At 38.8% G+C, this 18,527-nt stretch overlaps 1 protein-coding gene across 1 annotated transcript in view; it reads left to right on the top strand.

Annotated features, from left to right (window-relative positions):
• VSNL1 (visinin like 1) overlaps positions 1 to 18,527 on the top strand; it is a 95,456-nt gene that overhangs the window by 43,058 nt on the left and 33,871 nt on the right. Inside the window, exon 2 of the mRNA XM_088135823.1 lies at positions 3,061 to 3,227. Coding sequence (XP_087991949.1) covers positions 3,066 to 3,227 — 162 coding nt within the window. The 5' untranslated portion in view covers positions 3,061 to 3,065. The remainder of the gene's footprint in view (positions 1 to 3,060; positions 3,228 to 18,527) is intronic.

The raw sequence follows: 18,527 nt of genomic DNA, 5'->3' as shown, positions 1-18,527 counted from the left end.
GGTTCTAGTCCATTGTTGTAATCACTACATCATACGGCACTGTATTCCTTATTTATGCTGCAAAGATTTTATAACTATGATGACAGTTATAATATAGCCCTGTAGTTATTAAGATTACTACAATAGCAGGAAGAAAGCTTGTACAAACCTCAGTACAGGATTTGGCAGCTTTTCAGTGGTAAGGCCAAAAGGCTAATAATAAAGGCAAAAACTTTACCAAATCAGGTGGCAACCTCACAGCCAAGATCTTATGTGAAAATTGCTGAATTCTTAGACAGGTGGTGATCTTTTGAGATATTTGCCATTATTTTAATTTCGGTATGTTTGCCATTTAGGAGCGTCACATTCACTGAATTATTGCTGTGTGCTAATGTATCAAAGTCAGTACCAAAGTTCCAGTTCACTAGAATGTTCTGGACAGATTTCATTTGTTTTTGTTTTTTTTCTGCAAGTCTGGAGTCAAAGTTAATCACACAGCCCTGATATAAATTATGACATTGCCAGTAATCTCATAGCTGCAAAATCAGTCTGGAATTCTTTTTCACTTCTGTTGCCTATTGGTTCCAGCATGAAGCAGATGAGTAGGTTTCAGAAATTACAATTCAGATTTTGAGCAGAAGGTAGGGTATCCAAGTTTTCTTTGATTTTCTGCACAACTTTTTTTGTTCAAATAAATGCAATATAGTAAGTCTTCCCTACTTCCCCATTAACAGAACATTCAGAACAGTGCTATAGGGTACCACACAATTAGCCCATTTATTCAAAAGTACTGTATAAATTCCATTCAATGGATACAAATCCTAAGTAAGTTTGCATAGGATTCTGCATTTAGAACCCTGAGCAATCAAGTACAATGGAACCTCGGTTTACGAACTTAATTCGTTCTGTGACTCTGGTCACACCCCAAATTGGTCGCAACCCGAAGGAAATTTCCCCATAAGGTTCAATGTAATTACCGTTAATCCATTCTGGCGTGGAGGAGAGGGAGGCAGCTATTGCTTGGAGGGAGAGTCCCCCTCCCTACGACCATGTGTCAGGGGCGGAAAATGACCACGGACCACGTGTCAGGGGAGGAAAAATGGCCGTGGACCACGTGTCAGGGGTGGAAAAATGGCCGCGGACCGTGTCATGGGAGGGAAAATGGCCGCGTATCCTGTTCGTACCCCGAGGCGGAGTTCGCAAACCAAGGTAAATTTTTGCGGCTGGAGCTGGTTGTAACCCGAAAAGTTCGTTAACAGAGGCGTTTGTAACCCGAGGTACCACTGTATTCTGTGCATCTACTATTGGCAGAATACAGTGGAGCGAACATTATCCTAGAGCAGCCAGTAAACCATGAACCACAACATTTTTTTAAAAGCAATGTTATCCCAAGTATGCTTCCAGCCACAATTCTCATTGTCCCTGTTGACTTTTGTAAGTAGACACATTTAAGTTTGCAATTCAATCACCAACTTCTTAGCACAGGCTTTTCCCAAATCCGCACAAGTTGGTCCTATATTTCTTGCGACATATCTGGAGAACACCAGGATGGAGAAAGCTATGTGGCTGTTACCATCAGTTAGAGAATAAAGAGGTTTCTTTGTGATTTTGCAAACTGCTTTGTTTGTTTGTTTGTTTGTTTATAATAATCACCAAAGCTTACTTAATGTTTTTAAGGTGATAGGTAACCTAGCTGATAGGTAAGGTGCTAAGCACCTAGCTGATCTTGGTTGATTTCAAAAAGCTAAGCCGGTTTTCACTAGGTTGGTACTAAATGGGAGACTACTACGAAATTCCAGGGCTGTAGGCTAGACCGGGAGTTTGAAAGAAATATCCCAGAAGGAAAAAGAAATGGCAAAGCAATTCCATCTTTTTTGCCAAGAAAACTGTCCAACATCTCACTAAGGGACAAGCTCAATTCAAAGGAGATTTTACCTTTACTTAAATTCTTTTATGCTATTGGTTTCTTATGTTCCTTAAAAGTATCCATTTAAAAATTATATTTATATATACATGTATTTATGGTGGCTGCAAGTATGGCACTAGTGTCACAGAAATGAACCCAATTGTAACAATATAGAATAGTGCATGAAACCTTGAAAGGTATTGGGATCCATTTTATGATAGACTAGATAATCCATGAATTACAGTTTTCTTATTCTCATTAATTAAATCTGTAATGAGAAGTCTTTGGATTCACAGCTTGATAGAAGCTCAGAACTGCTGTATGGACTGTAATTAACAATCTAGTTTTGATAATAAAAGAAGTAGTGTTTGAGAAGAAGATGGAAGAATGAAGGGGTATAATTATGATTGAGGATTGTATGGAGCAGGGCTGCTCATCTGGCACAATTTTCTGCATTCAAGTTGAAGAAGGCAGAAATGGTTTTGTTTTACTGATTCAACAAATACAAGGGAATGAATGCATAGGATTACAGCTTTTTTTATATATATTCGAGTTTTTAAGGAAGGCTGTTACATTAAAAGCTATTGAAATCCATAGAAGCACAGAGATTCTTGGTTTATGCAGTACATTAAAAACTGAAGAAAGGTGTTATAATCTGGCCAGACCATCTGCAAGAGAACTAGCTAAAAGAAGCAGCTGGCTCATTATTATGACTGTTTGATAGAGGGTTGCTATATTTTGAAAAAGGCAAGGGAACCAAGATATTTCTTTGACACAATGTTTTAATGTTAAGAAGTAACTGTGCATTGATTCTGCCAATGTTCAAGACATGTTTTGTATTCTGAACCAGCCACTCTTCAGGCACTCCAGTGGAAGATTAAATAGCCTCAAACTGTAACAATTTTGTACATCAACTTTCAGCTAAATGTATAGAATGGCATTACTGTCAAGATCTCTGCTGTGCTGATTGTTGTCAGCATGGCATGGATGGTCATCTTCCATCTCTGGAAGGCATTTGTTTGTCTGCCATAACCAGCTGTGTAGGAAAAAATTACCTGGGATTGATATCCAAAGGTAGCTTTAGGCAGTTGGCTCCAAAACAATTCCAGTGATTAAATGCTAACCATTCCTTAGTACAAAAAATTAATAATAATATTTCCTTTTTTTTCCCTTAGGCATAATGGGGAAGCAGAATAGCAAACTGGCTCCTGAAGTGATGGAAGATCTGGTGAAGAGCACAGAATTTAATGAACATGAACTCAAGCAGTGGTACAAAGGATTTCTAAAAGATTGCCCTAGTGGAAGACTGAACCTAGAGGAATTTCAGCAGCTTTATGTAAAGGTGAGCTCACAGTTTGTTTGTGTCATGCCTCGCTGATAACATGGCTCAAAACTAATCATTTGGATCCTTTGTAGTCCAGCTACTTTGAGCAGTTTTTTGAGAGCACCAGTATCATAATCAATGACAAAACCTGGCCTCTCTGCTATTGATATCATTTTATGATAGCTTCCTTCCTTCTGTCCGTTCTTCCTTCCTTCCTTCTTCATTTTACAATAAATACTTAGAGGCTGTCCCATTCAAGAGTACTCATTTAGGCCCTTTAAAAAATGGGGAGGACACCCAACATATGCTAAACCACTTCCTTCTTCTACTCAACACAGAAGCATGTCAAAGAATTGTTAATAAACAATGAAAAGACACCACAAGTTTTAATATTCTTTCCTTCCTTCTGTCTCATGTTGGTTTGCTGGAAAACATTTTGTAAATGTATATGTGTGTGTGTGTGTGTGTGTGGAGAGAGAGAGAGAGAGCACTTATTTCTTGGACTTATATGTTGCTTCAGTAGTAATTAATTCTAAGCAACATATATGCTCTAATTATCAACAAAACCTCTTGTCCTTATTAAAATATGTGTTGATGTGACTGTATTCTTTATTTTCAAAATAATATCAGAATTATTCCATTCAGAGTCAATCAGTTGATTTTGACCTTGGGGTAAATTTTTTTCATATAGAAAACTTTTCATAAACTAGCACTTTTTAAAGGAGATAAGATAATGGGAGCAAGAGCTCCCAGAATTGCCCGTGAGCAAGGCCTATAGAATTGCAAACTGTAGCCTGGAGAACGTTGCAACAAAGAATCACAACCTAAAATTGAATGAATTGTACCTTCAGAAGTCTATTTGTACAGGTAAAAGGGCTTAATATCTTTTTTCCCATTACTGGTTAACATTCACTTTATATGTTTTATTATATACAATCCTTATGTCTTTCCTCACTCTCTCTTTTACTATTTATCTCCTCGCATGTGCTTTTAAAAAATAAATACAATTAAATAAAAACAATGTTAATTGAAACTGCATAAGATACAAAACACAGAGGGTTGAACTGAACTATCTCATCTAATCTCTATGTACCTCTACAAATCTACTCAAAATAGATTCACTTTTTTCCAAATCTGTCCCACATCATATACTGACAATTTGGAGGTTGTTTGTTCTAGCAGTTCTTTGACTTACTTCTCTTGGTTCACTGTGGACTTCCAGTGCCTGGGGACCACCACTCTAGCAATTAAAATGACTTAATTAGCAATATCTTCAAGGTTAGCATGGATTCCAGAGACAATTAAAATACAGCCAAATAAGCAAAGATCCCGAAAACTTGATAGAAAAGCTGAGAATCAAGTTAACCCAGAAGCAAACTTTGGTCCAAAAGGAGGATACTATTAGGCAGATTAATACCAGCTGAGTTTAGATGGGCACTAAGGATCTGTAGCCCCAGCAATGCCCAGTGATTGCTATAACTGGAGTCTGAAAGTGACCAGGAGCCCAATATTTTCCATAAACAACTATTTTGGATAGACTATATATGGCACAGCTTCAAATCCATGCATGTGGGCCATGTCACATTTTCACTGAGTTGATGCAATCTTTCATTTCTAACTTTGGTTAAAACTGAATTTGGAGAAGTGACATCTAGGTTGATATAAATACATACACCCAGTTTACACCAAGTTGCTAAGGAATGCTTCAACTGTAATTATTGCCATGAAATGGAACATGAGAGCCGAAATCATTCCTGGATTGTCTGGGAAGTTTTTAAAATGAAATTTGGATATGAAAAGCTGGTGATGCTAAAGAATTCCAGCTTCATCTTAATGGCTTGCTGCCAAGGCTAATATATTTATTGCAAGTAAGCTTACTGTGTGAGTATGGTTCACATTCTAGATACTAACAAATGGGAGCCAGGCTATTTCATAGATCTCACTGTAGAAATATGCTGTATGCCTAATTACAGGTCAGCCTAATTATGCTGGATCACTCCTGACACCAAGAGAAGGAAGAGATGTCATCTCTGTGTCTGATACAAATCACATTGTGCTTCATGTGCTTCACCTTGTAGCACAGTGTGAAATATGGACTGTATAGGGTTGCAAAGTCTTTGAGATTTATTTTCATCACTAGTAATTTTAGATGTTCTGAAACTGGTCTGTTCAAATTTTTATTACCATCATAGACCAACATAAAACTGGCCTGTTAGTACATATATTGGAAATCACATTCTTAACATTTAATAACTTGGAGACAGGTCAGTTTGACTGCATGCTGCTTTGTCATTTTTTGTCATTTTTATAGTCTAATATTATAAAATAACATTATATATTATTTAATCTAGTCACTTACTCTAACTATACTGCTTACTTGAAAAGGCAAGTTCGCATGAAAGGGCATGGTGTTTTTCATAACAGCAGGTGTCATGCTTAATAATGTCCACTAACTATTTGGTCATTATGCTTTTGTTGAGCTACATTTGACTCCGATTCAATCAATTTTTCTACTACTTAGGGATGGTAAATCCCCATATATTTATGACGAAGCTTGCTTTTATGAGCAAAACCTATTTTATCAGAGGCACACTTTCCTCTTCGTTAAACTAAATCTGGTATTTTATATGGTAACAAATTCCAGAGGGTTCGTCTGTTGAGTAGAAATGGAAGGGTTTTGTGGCTCCCTAAAGACTAGCAGACTGATTGCAACATAAGCTGATGGGCTGGGCTCTAGTCCACAAAAGCTTTTAACAAATCTGTTTGTCTTTATGCTGCCCCAAGACTGCTGTTTGTGTTACAGCTGCCCCTCCAGAAGACTAATAAAGTCAATTTTATTATACTTCATTGTATGAAAGCACAGAGAATGGGTGATGAAAGCTTTGGAGCAGATTTTCCCCAATGTGTTACAAAATGCACACACATAAATGGCGACATGCTCAGTGCAAGACGGAAATTAGAGTAGAGGTTTGCAGTGAAGCCCTCTGTGACAGCGTCAGGCCGAAATGAAAGAGTTTCTTTTTCATTTGCCTAAATTATAAGCGTACTCTTAAAATAAGATTAGCTTCACTAAGATTCTAGACTTTCAGTACCCCTGAAAACCACAAAGAAACTAATTTTGGCTGTCAATTTTTCAACTTCTAGCTACATTTCCTTGACTCTTAGGAGAACCAGAAATCTAAGGTAAACTTGTGGCATTTGTGGAAAAGAAATGTGGAAAGAACCAGGAAGCCTAAGGGGGCAGACAGGATCCTTGGATCTCCTCACCCAGCTTCCTGTTTATTAGATCGCTGTCCCGGGAAGTGACAGGTGGTTGGGCCCATGCTGTAATATCATTTGCTGAGAGAGGGTATGGGATCCCTCTTGCCTTGAAGGAGGTTGTAGTATATGCCCTCCCTAAGAGCCCTTCACTGGATTCAACAGTTTTCATCCAGTCTCCAACCTTCCCTTTTTAGTTGAGAGGGTGCTAGGGCTACAATTTCAGAGGGTCTTGGAGGAACCTGATCATCTGGACCCTTATCAGTCAGATTTCAAGCCTGGACATAGTACAGAGACAGCGTTGGTCATGCTTGTTGATGACCTCTGGTATAGTTGGGACAGGGACAGTGCAACCATCCTGGTTGCTTTTGATCTATCAGAAGTATCTGATGGTATCCATGGTATCCTTCTAGCCTTCCTGTGGGGATTGAGAGTGGAAGGAACAATCTTGTGGTGGTTCCCCTCCTTTCTCTACAGTTAGGTCCAGTCAGTGTTGACAGGAGGGGAGATATCATGCATGAGTGCCCTGGTATGCGGGATACTCCTGGTTCTACACTCTTGCCCTTCCTCTTTAATATCTGCAGCATCTGTTGATTAGGGGTAAGTATTGTCAATATGCAGATGATACCTAGAACAACCAGGTAATGCTGTTAAGGTCTTGTCTGAGTCTGGAGGGTGTGAGAGGAACAGACTCAAGCTCAAGGCTGACAAGAGTAAGTGGCTATGGGTATTTGGGGCCACCAACTCTGGAAACTTTCTACATTTTTTCTTCGGTGGGGTAGCATTTCTCCATTTGAGACTGGTACACAGTCTGAGGGGATTTTTAAACTCACAGGTCCTGCTCAAAGAGCTTGGACTAGCATGGCTCTCCTACATAAGGAGATTACGGAAAGCAAAGGGAGAAGACATGTTTTAAAATGAGCACATTATCTCTAGTTTTTTATAGAATTTTTATAGAATTTTTTTTACCAAGTTAAAAGCTATAGAAAAATAAAAAGCATAGAAAAGCAAAAAAGATTTAAAAAGAAAGGAAAGAAAGAAAGACAGAAGCAAAAATGAACAACAATATAGATCCAGAAAGAAGAAAAAAAGAGAAAAGAAATATTTAAAGAAGCAACTTCCAGTCTTCTTTGCAGCAGTTACAAACATAGTTAATACTGTTTCCACCCTCCCAAATTACATAACATAGTTCCTTCTTCCCATATATAGCCCTTTCTAATTAGTACATCCAGAAATCACCAATTCATTTCTATCAGTTTTCAGCAAAAAGTCCATAAAAGGTTTTTATAAAAGTAGTTATTGCTCCTTCCCTAATCAAGCAAGTCAATTTAGCCATTTCTGCAGGTTCTGCCATCTTCACAATCCACTCTTCCATTGCGGGTATTTCTGCATTTTTCCATCTTTGTGCTGCACATTATCTCTAAGTTTTATGATGAAAATTACTTCTAGCCTTGTGAAGAACAAAAAAGGAAAAAGAAGAAAGCACGTCTTAATGAAACAGACACAAAATTATGTCAGATATAACCCAAGTGAAGCAATTTCAGATGTTGTCAAGGATTAAGCATATGTTTAATTTCCCTGCTGAAAGCAGTGTGACAATGCATGCTTTATTTTTTGATGTAATGGAATTCAGAATATCCCAACATTATTACAGCACTATTTTCTTTGTAGAATTATTGATTATGCCGGTTACACAATAAGAAGGATAGAGGACACCTTTTTAGAGTCTGCCCAGGATTCATTATTGGCAGTGCAACATTTTATCCTGCTTTTATGTAGCTTCCTATAACACTTCTGTTTTCTCTCTCAAGAACCTCCTACTCACATGAAAAGAGGGTGTTATGCCAAATACTTCCTTGCATAGTAGGCAACAGCAGTTGCTTGTGACCTTGTGGGTTTGTCAGGAGCCAGGAAAGCATTGCCTCGTGCCGCACTTGCTTAACCATTATCATATTTCTAAAAATGTGTCTATACGCCACATAGCCTGGAGACATTCTTAGAAAATAAAATTGAAAAGGGAGATAGATCAGTGCAGTGATTTGTTTGGAAATGCATACCTGCCCAGAAGAATAAGACAAAAATAAGCTGAAGTGACAGAAAACATCTGAAAGGTTGAAGGGGCAATTTGCCTCCTGATAAAAGAGTATTTCACCTCAATTATCAAGGGGATCATTTTATGAGAATTCTCATATCATGCTTTAAAAGTTAAACCCACTGGTTCAAAATGATGGGAGACACCCCTCTCCCCACCCCCCACCCCCTTTACACTTCATACCAGCTGCCTGTGTAGACTTCTGGACACCCTTCTACTCCCAGAATTCCCTAGCTGGCATGGCCATTGCTGAGGATTCTGGAAGTTGAAAATCCTCATACTTGGAAGGCAGTTAGGTACAGGATGACTGCCATATACCAGGCCTTTTAAGTCCAACCAATAGCTGCCATCAGCTACATAATTTAAGGAGTAGAATTACTCAGAATTTTGTAAGCTGTGGTAGTCTGTACTCAGAGAATCATTGACCAACTTGACCAAACTTCTTAGGTAATGACTTAGTTTTACTCAGGCCATTGGAAGTTCATAAGCCAAGAATAAGGGAGTTTTATGAAGGAGCTGGTAAGTTGTCATGCTGATTTGCTGGGTTTCAGAAAAGGTTGTTTGGCTGATTGTGTGAAGCTGTGTCATTTTCTGGCTGAGAACATACACATTGCTCTAAGCCAGTGTTTCTCGACCCCTGGAAGTTTAAGATGTGAGGACTTCAACTCCCAGAATTCCCCAGCCAGGTCTAAGCGCAGAGAGAAGGGGTTCACAGCTGCAACTCACTCACTAATCTGGTGATGTGCTAGTGGGTAAGCCACCTTTCTCAGCAACTTACTAGTCTTTTTTGAGACTCATCAGGGAAAGCGAGATCCACACAGGTAGCCTATATAAGTAGCACTGAGATACAAATAAATATTCAAATAAATACTGTGTCAAAACCCTTAGGTTTGGATATGTATGATGGATATGTAATATTCCAAGAACAGCAGAATTTAGGAAGTTTATCTGCCTGGTCAAATATGAAGTGCTGTCTGCTCTCTCATTATTTCTCTGCAGGCAGGGATCTTGCTTGCTAGTCGGTTACAAGTGTGTTTCAAGTGCTTTGTTTAGTGTCCTGTTAGCTCCCTGAGGAAATGCCTAATGCTAATACTGGGATGGTGAAATGGAGCACTATGAAATTTTAAGTGCAGGTTATGATTTCCCTGGAGAATGCAGTGGAAGAAATAACATAAAGGTGAGGAGCAGAGATTTTCCAAAACACATAGAAAGAGGAAGGCAGCACACCAGCAAAAGAAAAAAAAAATCTTAAAGTTTAAACTACTTACTAAGCGTAAGCTTTCATGAATCAGAGTTCATTTTATCAGAAGTATGAAGTGCCTTTGGCAACTGGCAATCATACATATGGAGAGGGGGAAAAGAAGGAAACACAAGGTCAAATGTCAGGAAAAGCATCTGAGGTAATTCAGTTGAAATTTAGACACCAAGAAAGTAATGTGTTGCAACTTTATCAGTGCTGTGGAAAAGGTGCTTCAGAACTTGAGGAAGTACAATTCTGATTCTGGGCTTAAAGGCTGTTGCGGTCTGGATGGGGAGAAACAGGCTCAGACTCAACCCAGGCAAAGCAGAGTGGCTGTTGATTCAGAAGTCTCCTGATTCCAGGACTATACCACTTTTGACTCTCAAGGCAGCACGGCTCAACTTATGGCTCCTACTAGAAGACCAGGTGGAGGCCATGGCCATGAGGTCCTTTGCCCCACTTTGGCTGGAGCATCAGTTGGGGCCTTACCTGGGAAGGAGTGTGCTGAGGACAGTCACTTATTCCCTTGTCATCTCTCATCTACATTACTGTAGTTGATTCTACATGGGCTGCCCTTGAAAACCACCTGGAAACTTCAGCTGGTCCAAAATCCAGCAGTCTACACTATATGCTAACTAGGCAGCCTTGGTTTCCAGGATGTTTCTGATTGCAGTTCAAGGTGCTGTTCCCTGACTTACAGTTCCTATGTATCTCAGAGACTGCGTTTCCCAGATTCTGCCCGCCCACCACAGTCAGAAATCTCCTGCTAAAGATTCCCATGTACTACTGGTGGGACATAGAGGTTTCCCCCTATGGAAAAGTCCATTCCCCCTAAAGAAATAATGACCCCCAGTCTCACGGCCTTTCAGAAGTTGATAAAAACCTGCCCCTTCCAGAAGGCTATTGGGAACTGATTATGGAGCCATCAGTGTTAATATAGCGTTATTATATTGTACATAGTGGTTAAGGCACCAGGCTAGAAAGCCGGAGACCATGAGTTCCAGTCCTGCCTTAGGCACAAAGCCAGCTGGGTGACCTTGGGCCAATCATTCTCTCTCAGCCCTAGGAAGTAGGCAATGGCAAACCACCTCTGAAATCTTGCCAAGAAAACTGCAAGGACTTAGCCAAACAGTCACCAGGAGTCAAGATTGACCAAAAGGCACCAAAAAAAAAAAGGGGGGGGATGTTGTTGATGAATTGCTTAAATAAAACCGTAAAACTCAGCACGTTAAAAAGTGGATGAGAAATACATAACAGCATCACCAGATTAAGTGTTACTTTGGGCATCATGCTGAAATAGGGTGCTTTCCATACTGCTCCAGAATAATGCAGTCTGCCCATGACTTGTGGGAAGAGTCTGAATAATTTTTTATGCATCTGTGTTGTCTTGATTTGTCAAAGTGATGATGTTTATATGGGAATTACTTGTGCCTCCAGTTTTGTTTATACAATTCAGAAGTGTATTCACCAATTTTCTTCATATTGATTTTTGTAACACCATATTAACAAACTTTAGGCTATTAAATCAAAACAGCAATAGTGAGACAAGCCCATTTCATATGAGTAAGCATCCCCTCGCCCATTTTAAATTTCAACAAAATTAGGTTATCAGCCAACCCTTTTAAACATTCGTTAGAGTGTCTAGTGAATTGAAAACATATTTTGTTGATTTAGTCTCATTATTAAGATCATAATGAACTTACCTAATACTATTTAAGACTTTTAGCCATTGATTTGTTATTATTTACAAGAACTTTAAAATAAAGATAGCTTGATCATGGATAAACTTAGGAACAGCTATATTATGCAGTTACAATTACTTTTATTATAGACATTGACCAGCATCTTAAATGGTTTTGTAAAAGAGTTACAGAGGTTACATAAACATTTTCTAGATAATTGATGAAAATAAAATGGATCGAACTAAAATAGGCTATAAAAAGAAGTAGCAGAATACTACATATTTTAAATTTTAGATACTCAAAACTGATTTACTAAATTGTAGTGTTGTGAATAAGGTAATAAACTATTAAATTACTAAACTGGTACAGGAATACACAGAAACATCATTGTGGACAATGACCAGCCACGTATCTAAAAGATGGAAAACAGCATAAAAGCACACAAATGTTATATAGTATACAATCCTATTATTAAAAATATTTTCCTGCCTAAAGCAATGGCAACTGGAAGAAATTTTCTTTTGGAGATGTTAAGGTTCTGGTCCAACGGTATAAAGCAAATAGAATCCTTCTCAGAACAGGTGAACTTCTATGAGGAACTGGAGTTCTGAGAGTAGGACACAACTTGCTGTAAAAAGACATTGAAAGAACGTGTGGTCTTAGAGCAGTGATGACAAACCTATGACACATGTGTCAAAGGTGACACACCACGATGTTTTGGGTGACATACCAGCATTCACCAACACCTGATAACAATTGTTGTCCCTGTTTGAGTTCCCAAAGAGAGTGAGTTTGTTTTACTTGTATTTAATTTTTGTAATTATTTGACATTTCTTTATATAATACATAGCACCACTGTATTTTTTTTTAAACAAATGGATATGTAAAGAATTGTTTCTCTTTTGTTTGGGGGCGGGGGGAACATGCCAGCAGAGTCAAGTTAGGCATTTTCTGAATTTTTGACACGCCGAGCCCAAAAGGTTCGCCATCACTGTCTTAGAGCATCAGATTTCTCCAGATCACAAAGTAAAATTTGCTCTGCAAAGTGCTATTGTTTTACCTTTCTTCCAGTGTTGCAGAGGGCAAGTCATTAAAGCAGGCAAAGTGGAAATTCTGCAGTCTGTTGTACAGGAAGTGTTTTCTGTTTATATCCCAGTACTATAGTAGTTACCTAGATGACCCTGAATTACCTGGAGAGCTCTGTCAAATACCCACTGTTGAATTGCGGTTCTAGCTCTTGATAGCCGCATGGCCAGGAAGCTTGGCAAAAGAAGCTGCATTGGCATAGGTCATTCTGGGTTCCAGAAGGAAGAAAAATTGTCTAGAAGGATTATGGTGGCCAGGGAATCACTGGAAAAATAAAGCTTAAGCCAAAAGTAGAGGTGCCATATGTGGAGCTGTGACTCCAGCTGTATTATGTAAAAATTGGTTAATTTCTTTCTATGTTACATCTGAATCAGTTACCAAACTGAAAGTAGAAATAAATAAATACATGTTGAATTATTGAGTCAGAATCATTATGTATTTAACTCTGGTTATTCTTAATAGTAGAAATAATATTAAATTATTTAAGTGTTTCAATTGAGGAGGGACTAGTCATTTACTAGGCATTTTACTTAATTTTCTGCCTCTGGATTCTTGACGTTGGACTGACAGATGAAAACATAAGCACTTCCACATGCCACTACTTCTACTTTCCTGTCACTCCAAAGCATTCTGAAGCCAGCCATGGGTCTTTATTCCTGCAGATCTTGAATACTGACAATAGGCAGGGAATGCCCTAACCCAATCAGTGCTTCCTCCAGCTGAGGAATGACTTCAGAAACTTATTCAATCAGTATCCCGCCCCCTGAGTTGCAGCACTTCATGGAGGAAGGAAGAAAAACCTGCACACCCTCATTCCAATCAGAAACTGGAACAATAATTGCCTTTTGCGGTTTATGTTGCATACACAGTAAATGATTGCCATATCCATGCAGTATATGGATAATTTCCAAAAACAAAAAACTTAAGCTGTTGATCTTTGGGAAAGCATTAGGGTGAGCCTGGAATTTCTGTGAATAAAAAAATGACTTGCCCTCCCCCTCCTCCTGAATTTCAGCATCGTAAATCCCCAAATGAAAGAGAACGGGACAACACTGTCAGAACCCAAGAGCACAAGTGTCATATGTGGAGGATTCTTTGTCACACAACTTCTACTCCAGATATGAGAAATCACTGGCCCTCCAGATGTTGCTGAAACCCAAGACCCAACAGATTTTGTCAGCATATCCGGTGCTAAAGGATGCTGGGAATGGTATTACTTCATTGAGGAGACACTGAAATTCTGTTCATGCACTGTGTGGACTAAGGATGACTTGCAACTAAAAATAGGACACAGCTATGGAGGCTGACCATGCCCAGCACTCTCCCCAATCTCCCCCTTTGGATGAGAGGCCCAATGAGGTTCTGTTCTTAAGACCCAACACAGGGCCAGCTCTCAGTGCAAACTTGGACCATAATAAAAGGGGGACCAAAATCACTCAGTTGTGTCCTTGCATTCAAACACAATTACAGCTTCTATTCAGCCCTCCCAGTTGAAGGCATGAAGATTTGGGAGAATAAGGAACAAGGCAGGTGGAACATGAGGATACAGGAGCCAAAGTCAACATGTATGGTCCTTTCTAGTATCGAATTTTAAAGCCTCACCCATCCAGATAAATGACTTAGCAAGGCTTTGAAGAAGCAGCTTTTACTTAGTATGCTTATAGCACTCTGATCATAACAGATAGATCAGCAACAATTATGCACTGTCACAACTAGTTTCTGTCCTGATATATACAAAATGCATTTGAACAGCATCGGTTGAAGGCTGATGCCTTATTAATCATCAGTCTAGATAACTTGTATAATCGTGAAAGGCAGTAGTTGAAAGTCAGGTCATGTTTCTGCTAATCATAGACTGAACGTTTTGGCACCTTGGGATATCATCTTTATTTTTCTTGAAATAAAGCACATTTCTCTCTCTCCTTGTGTTTCATTAGAGTTTGCATGAATTGCTGTATTTTTCTCAACAGAACCACTGATTGCAGAGCTGCTCCAGTGTACTTGGTGTGCAAATTTGCTCTCTTAATTATATATCTCAAGCATGACAAAACAGCAATGAAGAAAACATTTGTGCTGGAAGATTAGGTAGCTAAAGCTAGAAGTAGAGTACAAAAGGAAAGAATGTGCTATTTCTCCTCCGTGCATAAATTACAATGGGTGTTTCACTGATTTTACAAACTCCTTGCTGCTTGGGGATTTCTGTCTATTTTCATCAGAGAAGCATGTGGAACATGGAAAATTAAATCCAGCTATCTCCTTCAACAAAAAATAACAAATATCAGAAGCTGAAATATAAATTAACAACCATTTTTTGACACAGGGAGGTGCTAACAGTAAAATCTAGGGAAGTAAAAAGCAAAACAAAAGTATGTTAAAAAAAACCCTGAGCTTATTAATATTAACCCAGTTATGGCTGTAGGATAACAAGAAACACAATAACAGTCCATATACTGGGATCAGAACACTTCCAAATGTAATTTGATGTGATTTTTCTGGGGCTAAGATAAACAAGTACAGTTGCCCACTGACCATTCTTAAATTAGTCAAAATTGACTATATTTGCTTACTAAACTTTTGGCAACTCAAGGACCTTTCCAGACAACTCTGTGACTCTAGTAATGGTACGTGTACATTCTGTGCATATCTCACTTGGAAAATGCAGAGTCTACTAACTGCTGTCTTCCCATGACTTTCAATTGAATGCATGTTGCTTGTGGTCTCATTTACTGATGCTGCTCCTTCAAACACCTTACCTGCATAGATAATCTCCATGTGCCCACATCTACACACATGGTCCAGAACCTTTTTATTTCTAGGATACTAGATTACTAGACAGTAGAGCCCTTGAACCCATGGAAATCAAGAGTCTCCTCTCCTAATGCTTTCATTAAACAAGTTGCTGGACAGCTCCCGAATGGAGTAAAACACTCTATCATTTATGTTGCACTCACCATGACCCAGCTATTTTATCTATTGAGATGATTTTCAAATTAGATCCTCTGCCATTCTTTCACAGAGTGAATGCAGCTGATTTCTTCTGAGCATATTCTGTGGGTTAAGGAGGAAGCATATGAACAATGTGGAAGATTTTTCCTGACTTCTGTGGCAAGGGGTGGTAACTTGGACCTTCCAGATATTACTAAGCCACAACTCTCATTATTGCTCACCATTGGCTACATAGGCCAGGACTGCTGGGAAATGTTCACCAGTATTTACAATTGGCCACCCCTGCTCAAGAGAATCTTCTCTGTGGTTGGAGCAGGAGTGAAGTCTCAGTACTTTGTCCCTTGCGACACTTGTAGATCTGTAAATGAAAGGGGAGAGCCAATATTTAAACGTTAAGGATGTATCCCCTGGATCTCAGACCCACTTATTGCTCTGACCATTCCACGTTGTTCAGTGGCCCATGGGATTGTTCAACAGAGAGTAAGATTCTTACCAGTTCTAATAGCAACTGCATAAATGGCTTCCATGGTAGTGCCACAAACCGGTTAGCAAGGTTAATAAGACCTATCCTGGTAGCACTAATGCTAGAATGAGATTTCAGCTCTAGTGCACTGGAGAATATGCCTACTGTAGTAATTGTCAACTTGGGAACTCACACCCAGTGCATCAGTGGGGTTATATATCACACTAAGCCGCAGTGTAGTTAGTTTGATTTTGACTTAATTTGTTGTGTGAATCCAGTCAGTTGTGGCTTATTCCATAAACTATGGCTAAATAAATCATAACAGTGCAATGAATGGACCCAGTTCACGTGGGTGTTCAAGGGTTTAAGAATGCTTGGGCATAGTAACTAAGCATTAGTTGCTGTTAGCCAGCCGTTCAGTTTACTGCCATCTCAAAAGAACAAGTATGTGCATTTATGAATACAGATACTGTCTGATGAAGCTGTGTGACTCAGGTATTATTTAGACTGAAATTCATTCCATAACTTCTGAGGTAGGATGCTTCCCCCCCCCCCCAGTTTTTTAGGCTGTTTCCCACATTCTTATTTTAAAAATATAAGTGGTAGTTTCCTCTAAGTGGTAGTCTTAGAGATATTCCAACATTTGCATGGCAGTTTTTTTTCAAGCCCTGAGATACCTTGGAGTTTTAGAGACTTAAACGTTTTCAAGAGTTGGAATTGATTTCTCACTAAATAAGCACTGAAACTTTCTGCCCATGATCATAGAAAACCTGCATAGGGCTTTATTTTATCAGAATTCACAATGTGTAGCATATAACTGTAAAATCTTTTATATGTTTACTAAGAAGGAAGTCCCTTTGATTGCATGCCGATATCTTGCTAAGTCATCATATGGTTTCATTTGGTGAACCACAATGGTCTTCATGCTGCATTGCAGGCAGATGCCATTTTGCTCTTAATGTCTACTGAAAAAAAAAAATAACAAAATTCAGCAACATGACACACTTTTTTAGAAGGATTATCAGAATTAGGTAATATTTCCCTAAGCCCAACATTTTATTTTTTTTTAATGAATAAAGGTTTATGTTCAAGAATCAGGGAGAGAAGGAGATGGGAGAAATCTCTGCGAAGGGAATGGGCTTTGCATCTTTAAAGATTACTTTATGTAAAAGAGAAGTTCAGGAGGTGTTACTTGCAAACCCCAATTGTGTTTTAAACAATACCATCCCTGTCTGCTCCAGTTGACTCAAATATCAGATAACTTAACTTAACATGGTGCCCTACCACCATTTCTCAATGCTTCATTTAAGCTGTTAAACTGGAATACCCTTGGCTTTGCAACTGTTTCAGGGGATTAAGCAAAGCACAGAGGTGGCTTATTTTCCTCACTGCAAAAGCAGGCATAGAGAGTTGGGTACTGGTTTTGCCTTTGTCCCACAGATCAACTAGAGGGCTTTGTTTGGCTCATGGAAATGTGGGGTGTGATGAAGCACTCAGGCAGAATGAAATTATTTCTGAAGTGTGAATCTGAGGTGTGAAATAAACGGATGTACGGGAGTGTCCTCTGTGTCCACAATTTTTGAATCTGATTGTCACCAAGTAAAATAAAACTTGCCAGATCCAAGGTCTAGGGCTGCTGTATCTGTACTGCAAAAGTCCATACGACCCCTAAGTGGCTGCCATATTTTAGAGTTTTCTGTACCTCCTTGTTGCCGTCTGACGGTCCATCTAGTTTATCTGCAGCCCAGATATGGTAGCTCTAACTAAAGGATTTACCAAAAACTGTTAGCCACAAAAATGTGTAAACTCTCTGAAAATCAACTTTAATGTGAACTAATATTTCTGTTGTTTGTATTCCAGATAAAGAGGAGTTTTGTGGCACTGCAGGATGTAAAAGTCAAATAACTATGCAGCACTTTCTTGGGTTGTGGTACATAGGGGGAGAAAAACAAACATGCTGCATAAAAAATTCCAGTTCCTTAAGTTTGTTTCAATTTCCAAGCCATTAATAATAATAAAAATAAATATTTCCTTCATGTGGTAATTGCACTTCCTCGCAAACGAGATTAGGTAATTAGACCACATAAAGGGATAATGAGTTTATCTTTAAAAAAACCCTTAGCAATTAACAGGAAATTAATTACAGCAATTTCCCCTCTTCCGTGAACTCTGAAAGCATGTTCTTCATACTTGGGGAGAGAAATTGAATTCTATCACCTGTTGAAGATTATATTTTAATTCAAGGCTATTTTGTTGTTTGCTGGTTAATCCATCTGCTAATTTCAGTGATCTATAACTTGAGCAGTAAGTTTATTTCACTAGCATATATCCCAGGCAGGCTAGGCATGGAACTATCTCAAGAAAAGATTTACCTTCATAAAATTTAAATGATGCACTTTTAAAGAAGAAAACATTCCACACTGTTCTCTAGGTGGGATCAGGCAACTGTTGTCCTCTAGATCTGGACTTCAAGTTGTACAAACAAAAGTATTTGCCGTGCTGATGCGGTTGATGAATATTGCTTTTGAATACAACTGGAGGAGAAATGTTG

Source organism: Python bivittatus, unplaced genomic scaffold, assembly GCF_059951505.1.
Source record: "Python bivittatus isolate LINGU-HERP-01145 unplaced genomic scaffold, Pbiv_v1 ctg000020_np1212, whole genome shotgun sequence".
Lineage (NCBI taxonomy): Eukaryota > Metazoa > Chordata > Lepidosauria > Squamata > Pythonidae > Python > Python bivittatus.
The sequence above is the reverse complement of the archived record's forward strand: the minus strand, read 5'-3'. Positions and strand labels throughout refer to the sequence as shown.